The sequence below is a fragment of the Dunckerocampus dactyliophorus genome, chromosome 5, assembly GCF_027744805.1.
Source record: "Dunckerocampus dactyliophorus isolate RoL2022-P2 chromosome 5, RoL_Ddac_1.1, whole genome shotgun sequence".
Lineage (NCBI taxonomy): Eukaryota > Metazoa > Chordata > Actinopteri > Syngnathiformes > Syngnathidae > Dunckerocampus > Dunckerocampus dactyliophorus.
In genome coordinates, this window is record NC_072823.1 from 128,198 (window position 1) to 148,283 (window position 20,086).

General features: G+C 44.7%; 1 protein-coding gene across 3 annotated transcripts; it reads left to right on the top strand.

The window, feature by feature from the left end:
* The first annotated feature begins 641 nt into the window (after positions 1 to 641).
* pard6a (par-6 family cell polarity regulator alpha) lies at positions 642 to 20,019 on the top strand. Of its 3 annotated transcripts, none has more exons than XM_054775882.1 (6): positions 642 to 995; positions 3,050 to 3,272; positions 5,056 to 5,345; positions 8,181 to 8,306; positions 18,744 to 18,943; positions 19,484 to 20,019. In XM_054775882.1, the coding sequence occupies exons 1-6, from the start codon at positions 930 to 932 to the stop codon at positions 19,782 to 19,784; spliced, it is 1,206 nt and encodes a 401-aa protein (XP_054631857.1). In that variant the 5' UTR covers positions 642 to 929; the 3' UTR covers positions 19,785 to 20,019. The 3 variants fall into 3 exon arrangements, with proteins under 3 accessions (XP_054631857.1, XP_054631858.1, XP_054631859.1); XM_054775883.1 differs by having other exon boundaries at positions 938 to 1,065; XM_054775884.1 differs by lacking the exon at positions 642 to 995 and adding an exon at positions 1,029 to 1,134.
* The last annotated feature ends 67 nt before the right edge of the window (positions 20,020 to 20,086 follow it).

Consider the following 20,086-nt stretch of genomic DNA (forward strand, 5'->3'; position numbering starts at 1 on the left):
GGTAGTGGTGGTGGTGGTGGTGGTGGTAGTGGTGGTAGTTGATTGATGTGATGCGTTGACTTGCTGTAGATGCATTGTGTTTTCGTTTTGTTGCACCGTGAGAAAGTACAGTCCAGGCCAAAAGTTTGGACACACACAATACAAGCCCGTGGTCCCAGCCCCATTAAAAGGACAAGAAAGTAACCCTGACAAGGCACACCTGTGAACCGAAAACCATTTCAGGTGACTACCTCATGAAGCTCACTGAGCAAACACCAAGGATTTGCAGCGATTAAAAAAAATGATAAGACATCAAATAAATGTCTATGTGCCCTGCCATTGGTGGCGACCAGCCCAGGGTGTACCGCCTCTTGCCAAAGTCAGCTGGGACAGGCTTCAGTTTACCAGAGAAGGCAAAAGCTTTTGGAAATGAGCTAGCCCTTTCACGTGTGTTGGAGTGACACAGTGCCGTTTTGGGGAAGTCATAGCCTGGGAAAGTCACATGACCGCCACGTGGCAACCACTCTAAAACGTTTCCCATAAAGTCAAGCACTAAACTGCATCAGACGCATTATAACGCCTTTGGCTTCTTATGGAGGTTGGGATTGGCCGTTTTGGGGGATGGCTAAAACTGTCAGTCAGATCCGTGCCCCGCCCTCCTTCGGCAGCCTCCTGCAGTTGGAGGTGGACGATCCACATTGATGACATAATGCATGCACACTGGATGGAATTGACAACATCCCACCTGTCTTTAGCCGCACGTCTGCTGAAAAACTGCGGCCACTGATAAGATCCAGAGCGGGAAAGCCCTACGAGACAACGAGGGCATTTCCGCTGTCGTTTTCCGTGCGAATTGTATACTTTGAATCCGGACGCACGGAAAACAAGAAGTGGCATTTTGCCGAATTATAGCCGCAGTGCCACAGTTGATCATCCGACGGGAGCGCAGAATGTCACGACAGCAGCAGCAGCAGCAGCAGAACGCCATAGGCGGCGTGGTGGAGGTCAAAAGTAAAGTGAGTGCTGTTGGATGCCTGATGACGTTGAAGGATGCGATTCATCAAAATCTGCTGAAATTCAGAGGAGGTGGCTGTTTATTATTCGCTTTCTTATTTGTAAACACGCACAGCAGGGTCGCGTGAGCGTTTGACGCAGGTATGTCGCGACAATTTGCTTCATTTCCGCATTGAATCACGTCGTTTAATGTGGTTTGGAATTTGGCGACCATGTGTGGGTCTACTAGTGGATTTTCCTGCTTGAAACTGGTATTTTTATTGTTATATAGTCATTACATGCTGTCCTACAACTCCACTACACCAAGGGCGTCCAAAGTGTGGCCCCGGGGCCATTTTTTGAGTGGCAGCTTGATTTTTATTCTGTTTTATTCTATTAATTGAACATGAGACATTGTGAAATATGACTATAGGGCCAAATTGAAAAGAGAAAAAAATGAATGTTTGAACAAAACATCCAACAATACTAATTAGCCATCCATCCATTTTCCCCCGCTTATCCGTATCCGGGTCAGAGGGGCAGCAGTCTCAGCAGGGACGCCCAGACTTCCCGGTGCTCTGCGACCTCCTCCAGCTCCACCGGGAGGACACCAAGGCGTTCCTAGGCCAGCTGTGAGACATAATCCCTCCAGCGTGTCCTAGGTCTGCCCCGGGGCCTTCTCCCGGCCGGGCATTCCATGTCCCAAGAACCACATTTGGCCGCCAAAGACCGGGTCGCCCAGGCACCCGCCCTTGACCGCCACCCAAAACACAATGCACCGGACCCTTATGCTTGTCCCCGCAGGTGGTGGGTCCACGGGGGGGAGATCCCGTGTGGCTTCTTTGGGCCGGGCCTGACCACCAGGCCTGGCTCCAGGGTGAGTCCTAGGTATCCCACGTCTGGGCGAGGTGTGGTCCCTCCTCTTGTGTTTATTCATAAGGTCTTCTGAATCACTCTTGGTCTGGCCCGTCACCCAGGACCTGTTTTTTTTAATATATATATTTGTATTAAAAATGATAAAAACCACTCCAGAAATATATTTAATAGTTGAGCACATCTTCAGCTATGCTGGAGTGTTTTTTTAATCATTAAAAAAAAAAGAAAAATATATAATAAAATGAGAAATAAAATGAGGCGTGAATACTGTACATCTGCAAATTTTGTGGGGCTTAGTTTCCAGGACCCCAGCGAATGGCCACATTGGCTATGCGCTCCGTCAGTCCATCTGCATCGATGGGCTCACGTCCCTCGGCCAGTTTGAAGCCGGAATATTCCCACACATGCTTTGTGAGCATCTTTTTCCCACCCGATTTCTAGCACGTTACCTTGCATTGCTCCTCACGAGGCTCACTTGCTGCACTGTACCTAAACACTCATAACATGCAAGTCACTTGTCACCCAACAGAACGTCGAATTGAGTAACCTGTCTACCAAAAATTGCACCAAACTGAATGATAAATTGTATGTGTGTTGAACAAGATGAATGACGTTATTTGAACCTTTAGCTTAACACTGACGCTGACAAGGCCTGCAGTCTTCTTTCAACTGCTTGCTTAGGCAAACCAGCTGGTTCACATTTTCGGATGAGAATGCAGACCTCTTCTTTTGTCCAATGCAGGAACCAATCTCTCACAAGGCACAGCTGAGGCAGATGTTGTCGGGCCGTACAATAACCGAGACGGTGTAAAAAAAACGAGGCTTCATTTTAGTCATGACCTGAATAGCCTTATTTTAGTTAGCTTGTCCACGTGGCAGCTTGCTTGGATCGGGAAAGGTGGCAACTGGTGAGGAGCGATTGCACCTACGCAGGTGTTGTGAGTTGAGATAAAACTGGATCAAAATCCTCTCCTTTTCCTCATCTGACCAAATTTTGATGTTTCCTCCCTGGTGATGCTTTTCCAGCACGGACATCACAAGGTCAATTTAGGGTGGGCCAGCCCCCCCATAATGATAGCTTGTTTGGTTTATTAGCCCAGGCATGTACGTAACACAAGCCAGTATACTTCTATCTGCCATGTGTGCCACCTGAAACCATGAAAAATGAATGTATTTGTGGTGGTCCCTGTCCTGTTTGCAGTTTGAAGCAGAATACCGTCGCTTTGCCTTCAAGAGGAACTGCCCAGGTGGCTTCCGGGATTTTTATAGCCTCCTCCAAACTATCCATCATATCCCCGATGCAGACATGTTACTGGGCTACACGGATGACTCTGGGGACCTCCTTCCAATCAACAATGACGACAACTTTCACAAAGCCGTCTCATCAGCAAACCCGTTGCTTCGCATTATCATAACCAAGAAAGGTAAGACTAAGATCCGTTGGCTCGGCAGGTCGGAACTGATTTATTGCAAATGTGAGTTTCAGATTCATATAGGGCTGCACAATATGGCCCAAAAGCCGTATCCTGGCACTTTTTGGCCGAACATACAATTTATTTGCGTATTTTTTACGGAGTTGGAAAGCCAAAACAACATGTAAGGTCCAGCAAACACTTTCTTTCCATTCAGCATCAAATATATTCAAGATTCAAGATTCAAGATTCAAGAGAGTTTTATTGTCATGTGCATGGTAAAACAGCAGTTATACCATGCAATGAAAATCTTATTCTGTTCATTCTCCCAAGAAAAGAAAGAAAAACACAAGAAAGAATAAGAACATAAGAAACATAAACACATATACATAAATACCAAGAAATTAAGCAACAACAACAGAAGAGATATTTGTATCGAACATGATGAATACCCCAGTTTCCCAAAGTGGGGCACATTGGGGTACTTGAATAAAAATGAAAAACAATTGGCGCCTAACACTCACAATTATGAGTGCACTTGAACGCCTCGCAGCACAGAGCAAACGGTCAGAGCAGAAAGAAGGAAGGAGACGGCATGAAGTCCTTCGTGGCTCTGTGTCTCAAACTGTGGGGCGAGCCGAGGTGTCACTGTACAAACTCCAAACGTAAGTGAAACAAAGTCCTTTGCTGAGAGCCTCACTGCTGGAAAAGCTAGGGGGTGACTGTGATCATTGAGTGGATTTGCGTGGAGAAGAAGACGAAGCTACATGCTGTTAGGTGAGAAGCTGTCCTTGCAGAAGACGTCGGTCTCACGGATGATAGAATTTTCTGCGGCTCGGTTGTGTTGTGGGTTTAAATGACACATGCTTTTTTTGTGGTTGTGGCGGCAAAGAAAGAAATCCATTGTGGTAGATTTAGTTCACTATTTATATACTAACTGCATTATTTTTTAACCCATTTGCTCCCAAACACGTATTTATACGTCTTTTACTTTTTTTTTTGCATGAGAGGCGAAAAGAGGCCACTGCTGCCGCAAGTGCACGATAGAAGAGATGATGTTTCGTGCCGTTTCGAGCCGTAAAAACGTGCATTTGATAAGAGCTCGGCATGCATCTTTTCCACATACTGAAGCGCTCCACAGCAATGAGGAAGTGGAAGAACACGGAGGAGCGCAGCGTGCAGAAAGTTACGCATTGAAGGGACATTTTAACGCATGCACACGCACACACGCGTGCACACACATAGTTCAGTTCCAAATGTGAACATTTTAAATAGTTCATGGTGTTATATTTGGAAATACTTTATTTTGATGTAAAATACAAATTTTGTTGGTATAGTTATTTTGATATTTTGGATAAATATATATGGCTAAATTTGTGTCCGCGTGAAAGTTATGCATGAAATTCATCTTTTCACAAAAAGCTGTTTTTCTCCCTTTTTTTGTGGAGATCTGATATTTTGCTGAAACTGCCCAGTGTGCTACTGCTGACTACTAAGGAACAGAAAAAGTTAGAAACAAGACTTTTTTTTCCTGGAAGTGGAGAGTCTCATCTTTCTTCTGGCACGTTCTATGTTTATACAGCCGTAGAACACAATATTGATTGTGCCTTGAAAGATGAGTCAAAATCCTCTAAAATGGCCGCTACTGGAGGGGATGTCGTTTGAAACGTCTGGTATTGAATGAGTTCACGCTGGATGAATTTACTGCAGCACACCTGATGATCCCTGCATGACATGGTGAGAATTGAAAACACAACTGACTTTTTTTCTCTCTTATTGCTCCACCTGCTTGAAGAGGATGAGCGTATAGGTTTTCCAAGCAACTCCCTCCAGAGGCGTAAAAAAGGCCCAGGTCTGCCAGGACTCCGTACCCCCGGCTCGTTGTCCATCCATTCAAAGAACAAACTGGGTCTCATGATTGGCCAACCACAGAACTTCCGTCAAATTTCATCAATCATCGACGTGGATATCTTACCCGAGACGCATCGGCGTGTGCGGCTGCACAAGCACGGTACCAAGAAACCACTGGGCTTCTACATCCGCGATGGGGTCAGTATACGCGTGACGCCACAGGGTGTAGAAAAGGTGAGATGAATCATTTCATATGATTAATATTAACTACATATATTCAGTGGTTGACATTAGAAGCACAGTAAAAGTGGGACCCTAAAAGAAAAGTGCACTTTTTTTGCAATTTCGGAATTATCCACAATCCTTGTGAGACATGACCACAGCTAGCATGTGGGAGCTAACAACGGGACACAACGGGAAACACCCATTTCAACTATAAAGCCCTACAAGCCCTCAAAAAAATGCCAACAATGTTGTCTTTACATAACTGACCTGTATATAAAGCCAGCTACAGCCACATTGGTGTTGTAGCAGCTAACACCGAGAACTATTTTCCTGGTGCATTACGCAGCGCCATCCAGAACAACACGATAGGACAGCGATGTGTACTGACTCGGAAACAAGGACAAGCATACGAACAACTAGGAATAGACAACCAAACCAACTTGTCATCACACACACCACCGAAGAATGCGAGGGATAAGAAGACATCTTGACGCAGATGGTCTGAGGAGGACGACTACAAAAGGCAGGAGGAACTATCGATCGGGAGCTGACTCTTTCACTTTGTCGGGAGGCTGCAGGGGGACAGGAGAAGGGACGTTGGCTGCGGAGCTCATTTTCAATGCTTACGTCAGCCTTCACAATGAATGTCCTGCTGACTTACTCCATGGACAGTTGTCCGTCTGGGCCGTCTTTTCCGCTGCAGGGTTTGTTAGCACTAACAATTCTTAGTTCCTTGTAATGCAATCTCTTGGAGCAATGTTCTCCTCGCCATACACGCCAAGCCTTTTCAACGATAGCAACACTTACGGCTGTCACGATCATTGATAAAACGGTTAATCGAACAAAAAAAAACAAGGTAGATCATTTTGACGCCTGGATAAATTGACATGTGCGACATGTACGTAAGCGTCCTGGCGGTTGGCACTTGCCGGGGCGTTTGATCGGCAAAGTGAATGTATAGCGCCGGGCAGCGTGAGCTGGCGATACCCAGGGTATGTGAAGCGGCGACGCCTGGTGATTCATAAGTGCTACAGTAGGCATCTTCTGTGTGGCACACAGATACACTACACTTGAGTACCATCTAGTGGCTCAAACGTGCCATGACACAGTGATCATTGAATGATCAACTTTATGATAATATGGTTTAAAAAAGGTTTGAAATGATCAATTATCATTGATAATTTATAGCGCAATTATCAAAATTAGTCATTGTGACAGACCTAGTAACACGGTATGCCACACTCCACAAGCTCCACATCTACTTGTACACCACCAAGTCATGCCGCTGCAATGACCTGCCCCCCGTCTATTCCTCCGGGCTCAGCTTCTAAAACCTGTAGTTCATCCGCCGTATATTCAGACTCAGAAAGATAAGGTTCTGGATCCTCATGTGTGCTCATGTGGCGGCTGCCATGATTAGCAGGAGCAAACAGACACGCGCTTTCTATGCTGCTGCTGTTGTACTGCTAATGTTTTAAATCATCAAAATAGGGCAAAATACTGTAAGTAAGTATGACATGTTATCATGTAGCACCACCCGTGCAGGGTCACAGCATGCATGTAAGACCATGAGACCTTGTTGCAGGTTTTTTAAGAGGGCTTTGTAGTCAAAATGGGTGTGTCCCATAATGTGCATTGTTAGCTCGCTCATGCTAACTGTTTTCTCTCTTTATAGAATGATTTCTAAAGACATCAAATCAGATTTAAAAAAAATAGCTAAGAATGCACGTAATGGGATGCAACTACTTTTCCAGAAAAAACCTCCAAAAAGCATTAACAACGCTCCATTTACATCATGTGACCTGCATGCCAACCAAACTACAGGGTCATTGTTATTGTTAACATTGTTAGGCCAATCGAACTACATTCCTGGCGTATTGACACCTTGCCACACTGCACCTTGCAGCTAGCTAGCTTCACCACACACACTCGTCTGCAGCGATTCAGCAATGCCTCAAACCACTCCCAAAACGTAACGCTACATATTGGAGCTGCTGCTACTGCTGCTGTGTTTATTTTTGAGTTTGGAAAAGTGAACGCTAGGTGTAGCGTTCCTTTGTATGTTGCTGTATGAAATCACTGCAGCCAGGAATGAAGATCTTACAATGGAATGCTTAAAAGCACCAAAAGTAGGGCAAAAAGTACTCTCAAATTACAAATTACTCTCTCACTTACAGTTATTTGCGACCTCTGCGACATGGCTTTTAACAGGAACCCCACTTCTAGCCTCCCTGCACTGGTTGCCTGTTTTAGAATTGATTTCAAGATTTTATTGTTTGTTTTTAAGGCGTTGAATGGGCTGGCCCCCTCAGTACATCCCGGACCTCATCCAAATTTACACTCCAGCGTGCACACTGAGGTCCGAGGGGGAGTTTAAAAGTACATTGTGTACACTGCCCGGCAGCGGCTCCTCCCGACCTCCGTGGACACACGGCGGCTGCTCACATAGCGTAGCCGACATTAATGCGCCTTACCTGGCCACGGCGGGCGGCTCTTCCTGCTCTACACTCTTGTCCTCCCGGTCACGACAGCCGTAGGAAGCCACTACGGCCATCTTGCAATCGAAGCGAGTGGGCTGCACGAGCCTCGTACAATGCCCACACACGGTACGTCCCCAGTGAGTGAAACGTGAAAGCGCACTTGGCCCGCACGATGTAAAGCACGTGGGTGTCACGAAAGTACGACACCTGCAGCCCCTCTGATGCCGTACTTGCTCTATTGTGGTTCTTTGTATCAGATGCTTTTCTCAGCTCCATCAATGATCTGCATCTTACCTATCTCAGTCATTACGGAACATCGTGAATGTACTGTAAACGTCTTGTCTTTATCGCTGTCTTGCCACAGGTTCCAGGAGTGTTCATATCTCGCCTTGTGCGTGGTGGTCTAGCGGAGAGCACGGGGCTCCTGGGGCTTAATGATGAAATTCTAGAGGTCAATGGCATTGATGTTACTGGAAAGTCTTTGGATCAGGTAACTGCAATTCTTTTTTTTTATCAGAAATATTTTTATTGAATTTTGACAAAGTAAAAACAAATGCACACAATGTTTGCTGGTAGTTTAGGCAGAGAACGAGAGAGTGAGAAAACAAAAACAAAAACAGCAAACAAACTGCAAACAAAAAACCCCAACACAAAAACACCCACAAAGTAAGCCACACACAGCCCAAAAAGACAGAGGTCCGAGTTTGGTAGGACAACCAAATGCAAAACAACCAAAGCAAATACATAAGTGAGCTAAACAACAGATGACAGCAAATAGGCCAGAGAGGGAAAGCTATTGGGGAACTCAGGTAAATTTAAAGTTGTGGAAATATACTAAGAAAGGTCCCCAGACATTTTGGAATTTTTCTTTGGCATTACAAATTGAGTAATGAATTTTCTCCAAATGTAGACAGGACATGACATCTCTCAGCCACTGAGCGTGGGTGGGCGGAGCACCATCCTTCCACCTTAACAGAATTGCCCGTCTGGCCAAGAGGGAGGCAAAGGACAAACTTCGTTGTCATGTGGGGGTCAAACGCAAGTCGGGTTCACCTGTGGTGCCAAACAGTGCTATTAAAGGGTTGGGTTGCAAGGGTAAATTGCTAATTACAGAAAGTGTCTGAAAGACTTCCCTCCAATACTTTTACAGACTAGGACAAGACCAAAACATGTGGATAAGTGTGGCGTCCTCCCTCTTACACTTGTCACAACAGGGATCCACCTCTGGATATATACGGGCTAGTTTGGATTTTGACATATGAGTCCTGTGTACAACTTTAAATTGTAGCAAGCTATGGCGGGCACAAATAGAAGTTGAATTGATCATTTTAAAGATTACATGCCACATGTCACCTGTCAAAGACATATTTAGGTCTTGCTCCCATGCTGTTTTGATGTTAATCAGAGAGGTCTGTCTTATGTCCAAAGTTTAACATAAACAGTAGAAATTAACCCCTTACGTGATGGTTGCAAGTCCAGAAGTGCATCAACAATGTTCGTACCAGGAATCTCAGGGAAATTTGGTAATCAACTGTAAACATAGTGCCTAACCTGGAAGTACCGAAAGAGATGGGACTTTGGAAGATTATATTGTTCCGTTAATTGCTGGAATGACATGAACGTATTATCGATAAACAGGTCTCGGAGACACAATATGCCACGTCTACGCCACTCCCGGAACCCCAGATCCAGCAAGGAAGGTTGGAAAAGATGATTGTCTGAAATGGGGCTAAAAAGGCAGAGATCTACAAACCCAAAATGTCTCCTAAACTGGGCCCACACCCTCAACGTATGCCAGACCACCGGATTATCAATACGTTTGCTTGACGGAAAAGGGAGTGCAGATCCAAGTAGCGCTGGAATAGAAACATTTTTAGCCACATTCAACTCCATCTCCACCCATATAGGCCGGTCTGGACGGTACTGATAATATGACCAAAATATGACCCATCGAATATTGGCTGCCCAATAATAACAGCGAAAATTAGGCAACGCCATCCCTCCCTCTTGCTTAGGTTTTTGAAGATGGATTTTATTCAACCTAGGACGCTTGCCCTTCCAAATATAGTAAGATATGACCGAGTCCAAAGTATCAACAAAAGACTTTGGGATGAAGATTGGGATGGATTGAAAAAAATACAAAAATTTGGGAAGAATGGTCATTTTAATGGAGTTGATTCGACCGGCCAAAGCAGTGGAAAGTGGCGACCACTGCGTCAGACACTGCCTCGTGTGGTTTAATAGACTCAAAAAATTTTCATTGATAAGACTCTTATGTTTTTTCGGAACTGTGATGCCCAAATAAGTAAATTTATTTTCCACAATCTTAAAAGGAAACGATGCGTACACTGATGCCGGCGCCCCCTCATTGACAGGTAAAATTTCAGATTTATTCAGATTTAGTTTATATCCTGAGAACTGACCGAAATTCTTCAGAAGCAGTAGCAAAGCAGGTAAAGATCTGTCCGGATGTGAAATGAAGCTTAATAAGTCGTCTGCATATAGCGCCACCTTGTGCTGTACTCCATTCCTCCAAATGCCAGATATGTTGTCACAGCTGCGAATTGCTATGGCAAGGGGTTCTATGGCCAAATCAAACAATAAGGGGCTTAAAGGACACCCTTGTCTAGTTCCCCGGTAAAGATTAAATGGTTGTGACACCTGAGAATTAGTGAGGACGGAAGCAGTGGGACATAAGTAGAGTAATTTTATCCAGGTAATGAAATTTGGACCAAAGCCAAATTTGTGTAAGACCGCAAACAAGTATGGCCACTCTATACGGTCAAAGGCCTTCTCCGCGTCTAAAGATAGCACACACTCCATGGACCCATCAGAGGGGAGGTACAAGATGCAAACAACCGGCGCATATTGAAATTAGAATATCGATTTTTTTACAAAGCCCGTTTGGTCATCTGATATAACCAGGGGTAAGATGTCCTCCAATCTTTTGGCCAGTATCTTGGCCAGAATTTTAGCATCCACGTTTAGTAATGAAATTGGCCTATATGAGGAGCACTCTGTAGGGTCCTTGTCTTTTTTCCCCAATAAGGGTGATACATGCGTCATAAAATGAAGCTGGAAAGGTACCGCGCCTGAATGAGTTGGACAGCACAGTGCTCAACTGTACAGAGAGAGATTGGGAAAAAGCCTTAAAAAATTCTGCAGGAAAACCATCGGGACCTGGAGACTTCCCAGACTGGAGTGATGAAATAGCTTGTGCAATCTCCTCCTTTGTTATAGGTCTGTCAAGTCTACTTTTACTATCGAAAGTAATCTTGGAGATGTCTAATTGGTTCAGAAAAACGTTCATGAGTGCCGGGTTATTTGATTCAGAGGCATAAAGCTGAGAAAAATAATTTCTGAATGTTTGATTTATTCTTTCATGATCTGAAGTAAAATTACCATCCTCTATTTTGATCTTTACAGTGTGTCCCTTAACTTTAGCACCTCTCAACTGGTTTGCCAATAGCTTCCCTGCTTTCTCACCATGAACATAAAACAGAGTCTTACTTGCAGAAAGTTGACGCTCAGCGATGTAAATTGAAGCCAGATTAAATTGAGTTTGGAGTTCTACACGCCTTTTGTATAAATCGGGATTCGTAGATTGAAAATACTGACGATCCAATTTCTTAATCTTATCTGCCAATTCTAGTCGCTCTTGGTGGGCCTCCTTTTTCATTTTAACAGAGTAAGAAATAATTTGACCCCTTATATAAGCCTTAAAAGCATCCCAAACTACTAAGCTAGATATATCTGGGGAGGAATTTGTCTGGAAAAAAAACAATATTTGCTCTTCGATAAATTTCACAAAATTGCTCTCAGAAAGAAGAGTTGAATTGAAGCGCCAGTGCTTGTTAATCCGAGGGCGATTTGGGAGCGCAATGGACAGTACAACTGGGGCATGATCTGATATCACTATACCCTGGTAGGTACATGAGCGAACTCATTGCAAAAGATCATTATCAAGGAAGAAATAGTCAATCCTGGTGAAAGTATGGTGAACGTGAGAGAAGAATGAATACTCCCTTTTGTTTGGGTGGAGGAGACGCCAGACATCAGAGATACCAGAATTTGATAAAAAGGACTGAATGTATGAAGCCGATCTACTGTTTGAAACCGGGTTAGGAGAAGAACGATCTGGCACTTGATCCAAAAAACAATTAAAATCCCTACCTAGTATGAGAGCGTGTGAGCCCAGGTCCGGAAGAAAGGAAAAAAATCGTTCAAAAAAATTCACGTCATCCACATTCGGAGCATAAACATTGGCTAGCACTAACATTTTGTTATAAACCTTCCCTGAGACAATAACGAAACAACCATTAACATCTGATATAACATTGTGATGCACAAAAGGAATGTTTTGGTCAACAAGGATTGAGACCCCCCTGGCCTTTGCTTGAAATGAAGAATGAAAATGCTGGCCCCTCCACTGTGCCATTAAACGTGAACTGTCAGAACCACGAATATGAGTCTCCTGCAAAAACACAAATGCTGCTTTAAGTTGCTTTATATGTGCAAATACCCTCCTTCTTTTAACGGGATGATTTAAACCCTTGACGTTTCAACTAACAAAATTTAGTGAACTATCCATTATCAATCAAAGGTGCAAGATGGTTAGTATAAAAAGTGCAGTACTTGGAACATACAAGGTAAATTAAAATAAAAACTGGCTGTGTGTGGCATATGCAAGTTAACTTCTTCAAAGTAAAACAAAAATCCCACTCCACCTCCCCCAACACGGCTGCCCAAAAACAAAGCAGCAAGCTCTTCAAAACAACCATACTTATTCCAATACAATCTTCCTGTCACTCACGAATCTTAAGCTCCTCTGTAAATTATTAAACTGCACTCAACACTCCTAGGAGCCGAGCCCCTGAAAACCGTCTTGTGTACCTATAAAATTCTAGCGGTATGTAAACAAGGTAATACTGGAACTTGAGGTAGAAACTTCCAACGTGAAACAAGGCACTAAGATGTTTCCTTCATAACCAAGTGCAAAAGGGGAAATTCCCTGAAACAAAATAGTGGGACTTACTCACTCACATTACAGTGACATCAAGTATAGCAAGAGCTATGAAAAAAAAATGTCCTGTGAATAGCCCGGTAACGGTTACGTCGCTACCAATCACACGTAGGGCACCGTCCACAAAAAAGTACATTTTAAGATGACTTAGGAAGTCCATCAAGGTATTTCTGCGCCTCGTTAACCGAAGGTAGCCACTTTTTGTCTCCGCCGGGAAGTGTAATACGGAGCCGTGCAGAATACAGAAGCGATGGTCTGAGGCCTCTGTTGTAGAGCTCCGCCATGACATCCCTGTACTCGGCTCGCTGGCCCAGAACTTCAGGACAGTAATCCTCCACCACTCGAATTTGCTGGCCACGGTACTCGAGCTTCCCTCTGCGTCGTGCCTCACGGACCAAAAGGTCCTTGGTTTGTTAGCGGTGTAGACGAATAATCACAGGTCGCGGCCTCTGCCCCTGAGCTGGCTTAGCCATTAGCGACCGGTGGGCTCTGTCGATCTCCGGCGAAGACGGTAGAGTCTCCTCTCCAAAGACCTCGACCAGCAAGTCAGCGAAAAAGGTTGTAGGTCGACCACCTTCCACAGACTCGGGTAAGCCCAAGATTCAAATATTTTGTCTTCTACTTCGGCCTTCGAGGTCTACGACTTTAGCCGAGAGCTTGGTATTGCTCTCCTGCAGGCCAGAGCAAATATTTTCCAAATCCCGCACACGCTGGCTCAGGTCATCTGCTGCCAGCTCAAGGGAAGAAAGCCGCTGGCCATGTTCACTCACGGTGGCACAAACTTGGTCAAATTTGTTTTCCAGCTGATTAAACGATTCTTTAAAGTCTCCTGCTAGCGACTGTCTGTGACGGTCAAGTAGCTCGGAGATCGCTTCCATCGTCAGGCTAGTAGGCAAGTCTTTTTTTGCCGCTAGTTTGCCCCGCTGTGATGCCATTTGAAACAAGCCCGGGTAAAATAGATGTAAACTCTCCAAAAAAGAGCAAAAAAAACGTCGCAATGAGGAGTGAAGGAGTGAAAATTATAAAATAGAAGCGGAGCTCTCGCTCTTGCGTCTACTCCATGCAACCGTCGACCGGAAGTCCGTAACTGCAATTCTAACATGCTGCTGCTTTGTTGACATTTCGCTGCAACTCCACCAGTGACTTTACCGGCGTCCTGTGCCGACGCTTCTTTATAGCTGCAGGTTGCGAACCATTTCAGTGGTTTTCTAACGTGCCCCTCTTTGAAGGAAGAGTGATCTGGAGGGGTTTAACAGTTGTACTGTATTTGGATTCCCATTTTTTTGGTTTGGACCCTTTGGTTCAGTACAACCACGTTCGGATGTCCCACAATGTACGCCTGTCAGGTGATGGACAGGAAGTAGTGTGCCTAAAAGTGGATGAAAAGGCCAGGCATTCTGCAACGGAGATCTAGGCAGATGAAACCGTCCTGCCCAGCCTGGCCTTTGACGGGAGACGGTGGGCAAGAGACTCTTTCGTCGTCTTTTCGTTCTCTTCCGCCTCGACACGTGGCTCAAATCTTTGCTATAACCACCGTAAACATCCTCCGTCTCGTACGCCGCTGTGTTTCTTTACCTGAGTTCTAGTACCAGGGGTAAGATGTCCTCCAATCTTTTGGCCAGTATCTTGGCCAGAATTTTAGCATCCACGTTTAGTAATGAAATTGGCCTATATGAGGAGCACTCTGTAGGGTCCTTGTCTTTTTTCCCCAATAAGGGTGATACATGCGTCATAAAATGAAGCTGGAAAGGTACCGCGCCTGAATGAGTTGGACAGCACAGTGCTCAACTGTACAGAGAGAGATTGGGAAAAAGCCTTAAAAAATTCTGCAGGAAAACCATCTGGACCTGGAGACTTCCCAGACTGGAGTGATGAAATAGCTTGTGCAATCTCCTCCTTTGTTATAGGTCTGTCAAGTCTACTTTTACTATCGAAAGTAATCTTGGAGATGTCTAATTGGTTCAGAAAAACGTTCATGAGTGCCGGGTTATTTGATTCAGAGGCATAAAGCTGAGAAAAATAATTTCTGAATGTTTGATTTATTCTTTCATGATCTGAAGTAAAATTACCATCCTCTATTTTGATCTTTACAGTGTGTCCCTTAACTTTAGCACCTCTCAACTGGTTTGCCAATAGCTTCCCTGCTTTCTCACCATGAACATAAAACAGAGTCTTACTTGCAGAAAGTTGACGCTCAGCGATGTAAATTGAAGCCAGATTAAATTGAGTTTGGAGTTCTACACGCCTTTTGTATAAATCGGGATTCGTAGATTGAGAATACTGACGATCCAATTTCTTAATCTTATCTGCCAATTCTAGTCGCTCTTGGTGGGCCTCCTTTTTCATTTTAACAGAGTAAGAAATAATTTGACCCCTTATATAAGCCTTAAAAGCATCCCAAACTACTAAGCTAGATATATCTGGGGAGGAATTTGTCTGGAAAAAAAACAATATTTGCTCTTCGATAAATTTCACAAAATTGCTCTCAGAAAGAAGAGTTGAATTGAAGCGCCAGTGCTTGTTAATCCGAGGGCGATTTGGGAGCGCAATGGACAGTACAACTGGGGCATGATCTGATATCACTATACCCTGGTAGGTACATGAGCGAACTCATTGCAAAAGATCATTATCAAGGAAGAAATAGTCAATCCTGGTGAAAGTATGGTGAACGTGAGAGAAGAATGAATACTCCCTTTTGTTTGGGTGGAGGAGACGCCAGACATCAGAGATACCAGAATTTGATAAAAAGGACTGAATGTATGAAGCCGATCTACTGTTTGAAACCGGGTTAGGAGAAGAACGATCTGGCACTTGATCCAAAAAACAATTAAAATCCCTACCTAGTATGAGAGCGTGTGAGCCCAGGTCCGGAAGAAAGGAAAAAAATCGTTCAAAAAAATTCACGTCATCCACATTCGGAGCATAAACATTGGCTAGCACTAACATTTTGTTATAAACCTTCCCTGAGACAATAACGAAACAACCATTAACATCTGATATAACATTGTGATGCACAAAAGGAATGTTTTGGTCAACAAGGATTGAGACCCCCCTGGCCTTTGCTTGAAATGAAGAATGAAAATGCTGGCCCCTCCACTGTGCCATTAAACGTGAACTGTCAGAACCACGAATATGAGTCTCCTGCAAAAACACAAATGCTGCTTTAAGTTGCTTTATATGTGCAAATACCCTCCTTCTTTTAACGGGATGATTTAAACCCTTGACGTTTCAACTAACAAAATTTAGTGAACTATCCATTATCAATCAAAGGTGCAAGATGGTTAGTATAAAAAGTGCAGTACTTGGAACATACAAGGTAAATTAAAATAAAAACTGGCTGTGTGTGGCATATGCAAGTTAACTTCTTCAAAGTAAAACAAAAATCCCACTCCACCTCCCCCAACACGGCTGCCCAAAAACAAAGCAGCAAGCTCTTCAAAACAACCATACTTATTCCAATACAATCTTCCTGTCACTCACGAATCTTAAGCTCCTCTGTAAATTATTAAACTGCACTCAACACTCCTAGGAGCCGAGCCCCTGAAAACCGTCTTGTGTACCTATAAAATTCTAGCGGTATGTAAACAAGGTAATACTGGAACTTGAGGTAGAAACTTCCAACGTGAAACAAGGCACTAAGATGTTTCCTTCATAACCAAGTGCAAAAGGGGAAATTCCCTGAAACAAAATAGTGGGACTTACTCACTCACATTACAGTGACATCAAGTATAGCAAGAGCTATGAAAAAAAAATGTCCTGTGAATAGCCCGGTAACGGTTACGTCGCTACCAATCACACGTAGGGCACCGTCCACAAAAAAGTACATTTTAAGATGACTTAGGAAGTCCATCAAGGTATTTCTGCGCCTCGTTAACCGAAGGTAGCCACTTTTTGTCTCCGCCGGGAAGTGTAATACGGAGCCGTGCAGAATACAGAAGCGATGGTCTGAGGCCTCTGTTGTAGAGCTCCGCCATGACATCCCTGTACTCGGCTCGCTGGCCCAGAACTTCAGGACAGTAATCCTCCACCACTCGAATTTGCTGGCCACGGTACTCGAGCTTCCCTCTGCGTCGTGCCTCACGGACCAAAAGGTCCTTGGTTTGTTAGCGGTGTAGACGAATAATCACAGGTCGCGGCCTCTGCCCCTGAGCTGGCTTAGCCATTAGCGACCGGTGGGCTCTGTCGATCTCCGGCGAAGACGGTAGAGTCTCCTCTCCAAAGACCTCGACCAGCAAGTCAGCGAAAAAGGTTGTAGGTCGACCACCTTCCACAGACTCGGGTAAGCCCAAGATTCAAATATTTTGTCTTCTACTTCGGCCTTCGAGGTCTACGACTTTAGCCGAGAGCTTGGTATTGCTCTCCTGCAGGCCAGAGCAAATATTTTCCAAATCCCGCACACGCTGGCTCAGGTCATCTGCTGCCAGCTCAAGGGAAGAAAGCCGCTGGCCATGTTCACTCACGGTGGCACAAACTTGGTCAAATTTGTTTTCCAGCTGATTAAACGATTCTTTAAAGTCTCCTGCTAGCGACTGTCTGTGACGGTCAAGTAGCTCGGAGATCGCTTCCATCGTCAGGCTAGTAGGCAAGTCTTTTTTTGCCGCTAGTTTGCCCCGCTGTGATGCCATTTGAAACAAGCCCGGGTAAAATAGATGTAAACTCTCCAAAAAAGAGCAAAAAAAACGTCGCAATGAGGAGTGAAGGAGTGAAAATTATAAAATAGAAGCGGAGCTCTCGCTCTTGCGTCTACTCCATGCAACCGTCGACCGGAAGTCCGTAACTGCAATTCTAACATGCTGCTGCTTTGTTGACATTTCGCTGCAACTCCACCAGTGACTTTACCGGCGTCCTGTGCCGACGCTTCTTTATAGCTGCAGGTTGCGAACCATTTCAGTGGTTTTCTAACGTGCCCCTCTTTGAAGGAAGAGTGATCTGGAGGGGTTTAACAGTTGTACTGTATTTGGATTCCCATTTTTTTGGTTTGGACCCTTTGGTTCAGTACAACCACGTTCGGATGTCCCACAATGTACGCCTGTCAGGTGATGGACAGGAAGTAGTGTGCCTAAAAGTGGATGAAAAGGCCAGGCATTCTGCAACGGAGATCTAGGCAGATGAAACCGTCCTGCCCAGCCTGGCCTTTGACGGGAGACGGTGGGCAAGAGACTCTTTCGTCGTCTTTTCGTTCTCTTCCGCCTCGACACGTGGCTCAAATCTTTGCTATAACCACCGTAAACATCCTCCGTCTCGTACGCCGCTGTGTTTCTTTACCTGAGTTCTAGTACCCCGATGATGTCAGAAATGGCATTTTTGTGAATTTATCAGTCGCTTTCAAAAATTGCACAATGCGGAACACAGTGACAAGCAATATGCAAAACATTTAAGTAAAGTTGATGAACTCAGTGAACTCATTCTGTACCAAAGACGTATTTATGCGTGTTTTTCAACCGAAACGCTCGCTCCAAAAGGCGCATTTACATGTCTTTTACGTTTTTTTTGCGGGAGAGGTGCTGATGCAATCAGTCCAGCTCCTGAAGGGGTTCAATTTTGAAAAATGGCTTGTTCAGGAGCATGAGCTCATACCAGGGTGGCCGTATGCCCTGGAAACCAAAAGGAACTGAAACAGGAACCCAACATGTGAATCACACAATAAAACAGGCAACTTCAAGCCATCAAAAGCGGGTAGTTTCTCATTTTTTTTAAATTGAAAAATTTAATGATTTTGTCAGAATGTTTTATTCTTTGTTTGCTTGTCAGGGTTAGAAGACAATATTAGAAAGTAACCATGAAATACATAAAAAGATGTATATAATGATTAAAAAAATAATTATGTTTGCAATGTTTTTAGGGGTGCTATGACGAAACGAAAAGGTCAAACGTGCTTTTTTGTTGCTTCCTGTTTCATTTCAGGTGACAGACATGATGGTGGCCAACAGCCACAATCTCATTGTGACGGTGAAGCCGGCTAACCAGAGGAACAATGTCATCCATCGCGGGAGTCGAACCTCGGCGGGAATGTCTCTTTCTTCTGGCTTAAATGGATCTACAGGCTCCGCTCGATCACGTGATTCATTGAGTCCCGCTTCCCAGAGCACCCCCATCACCGCAAGGTTTGCCACGCATGTGTGGAAGCCGTGTGGCCAACGAGCTAAAAGCCGGCGCTGAACAGCGTAGCCCTTTAAAGCTTCCGTACGTCACGGACAGGCAGCTGCCGTTCGAGCGCGACAAGCATCATATCCTGGCTTCTTCCTGCTCCGAACACGGAAACTATGGCCCACGCAACACATGCACGTGCATTCGTTATGTTTGCTGTCAGCTACATGATATGATAGGGATTTGGCAAGGTTTGGCTGCTCATTTCAGCCATCATTGACTGCATGACTGCAAGTTGTTCAAACTTCTCCGAGACTACGAGCGTGTACGTGAATACCAGCCGTGAGAGTGACAGCCAAGAATGCGAGTCACCTTATTTGGCCCGAACAACAAATCTCATTCAGTTGTGGCAAATCGAGACGTTTGTTTGTGCAGTCAGTTCTTTGAAGCCACGATTAGAAAGACATGCTAGCCGCTAGACATGCTACATTAGCTAACAGCGGCGTACGGTTTCTGCAGCGCTCTGAGTTAATGTTTTGCCATGTCATATGTTTCAGCAACAGCATTGCGGAGGGTGACACCGATGACGAAGACGATGACGATGATGGTGATCTCATCCTGGAAAATGACCGCATGACATTTCCCGAATGGCATCAGGTGACCAACAGCAACAGTGAAAGACTGCGCGACGGGGCTGTGATCAGAGCCCTTCAGCAGAGCATCTCCATGCCTGAAAGCATGGCGTCTTCTCTGAGAGAAAGATCTATGGTGATGTCCGGTCAAAATGGACACCCAGACCCACCAGCCAGCAGCACTCAGCAGAGCATGAGAAATGGCGGCAACGTGATAACACTGTAACCACGCGCCGTGACTGACAGCGGATGTGGAAGATAATATTCTTTATTGGTGCCTGCAGTTTCATCTCTGACACCGTTTCCAAACGTACGACTTGTGTGACTCATCAGCAACACTGAAGTAGACTTTTTATGTGTATGGTGGTTTACCTGTTTCAGACTGCGAGGGGCTGCTGGGTTGTGTCTGTGTTGCCACTGGAATTGCTCAACACGAATAAAGGCGAAACTAGAAACACGCACTCGGCTAAAAAAAACGTGTAACCGATTTTAGGGAAACGGAAGACAATTCGCACCAAATGGGCAACA

Bases quoted from the DNA above. Each gene is read 5' to 3' on its own strand.
- pard6a (XM_054775882.1), top strand. From the start codon at position 930: ATGTCACGACAGCAGCAGCAGCAGCAGCAGAACGCCATAGGCGGCGTG. The intron at 5,346-8,180 runs GTGAGATGAATC...GTCTTGCCACAG, and splicing joins CGCCACAGGGTGTAGAAAAG to GTTCCAGGAGTGTTCATATC. The intron at 18,944-19,483 runs GTTTGCCACGCA...CATATGTTTCAG, and splicing joins AGCACCCCCATCACCGCAAG to CAACAGCATTGCGGAGGGTG.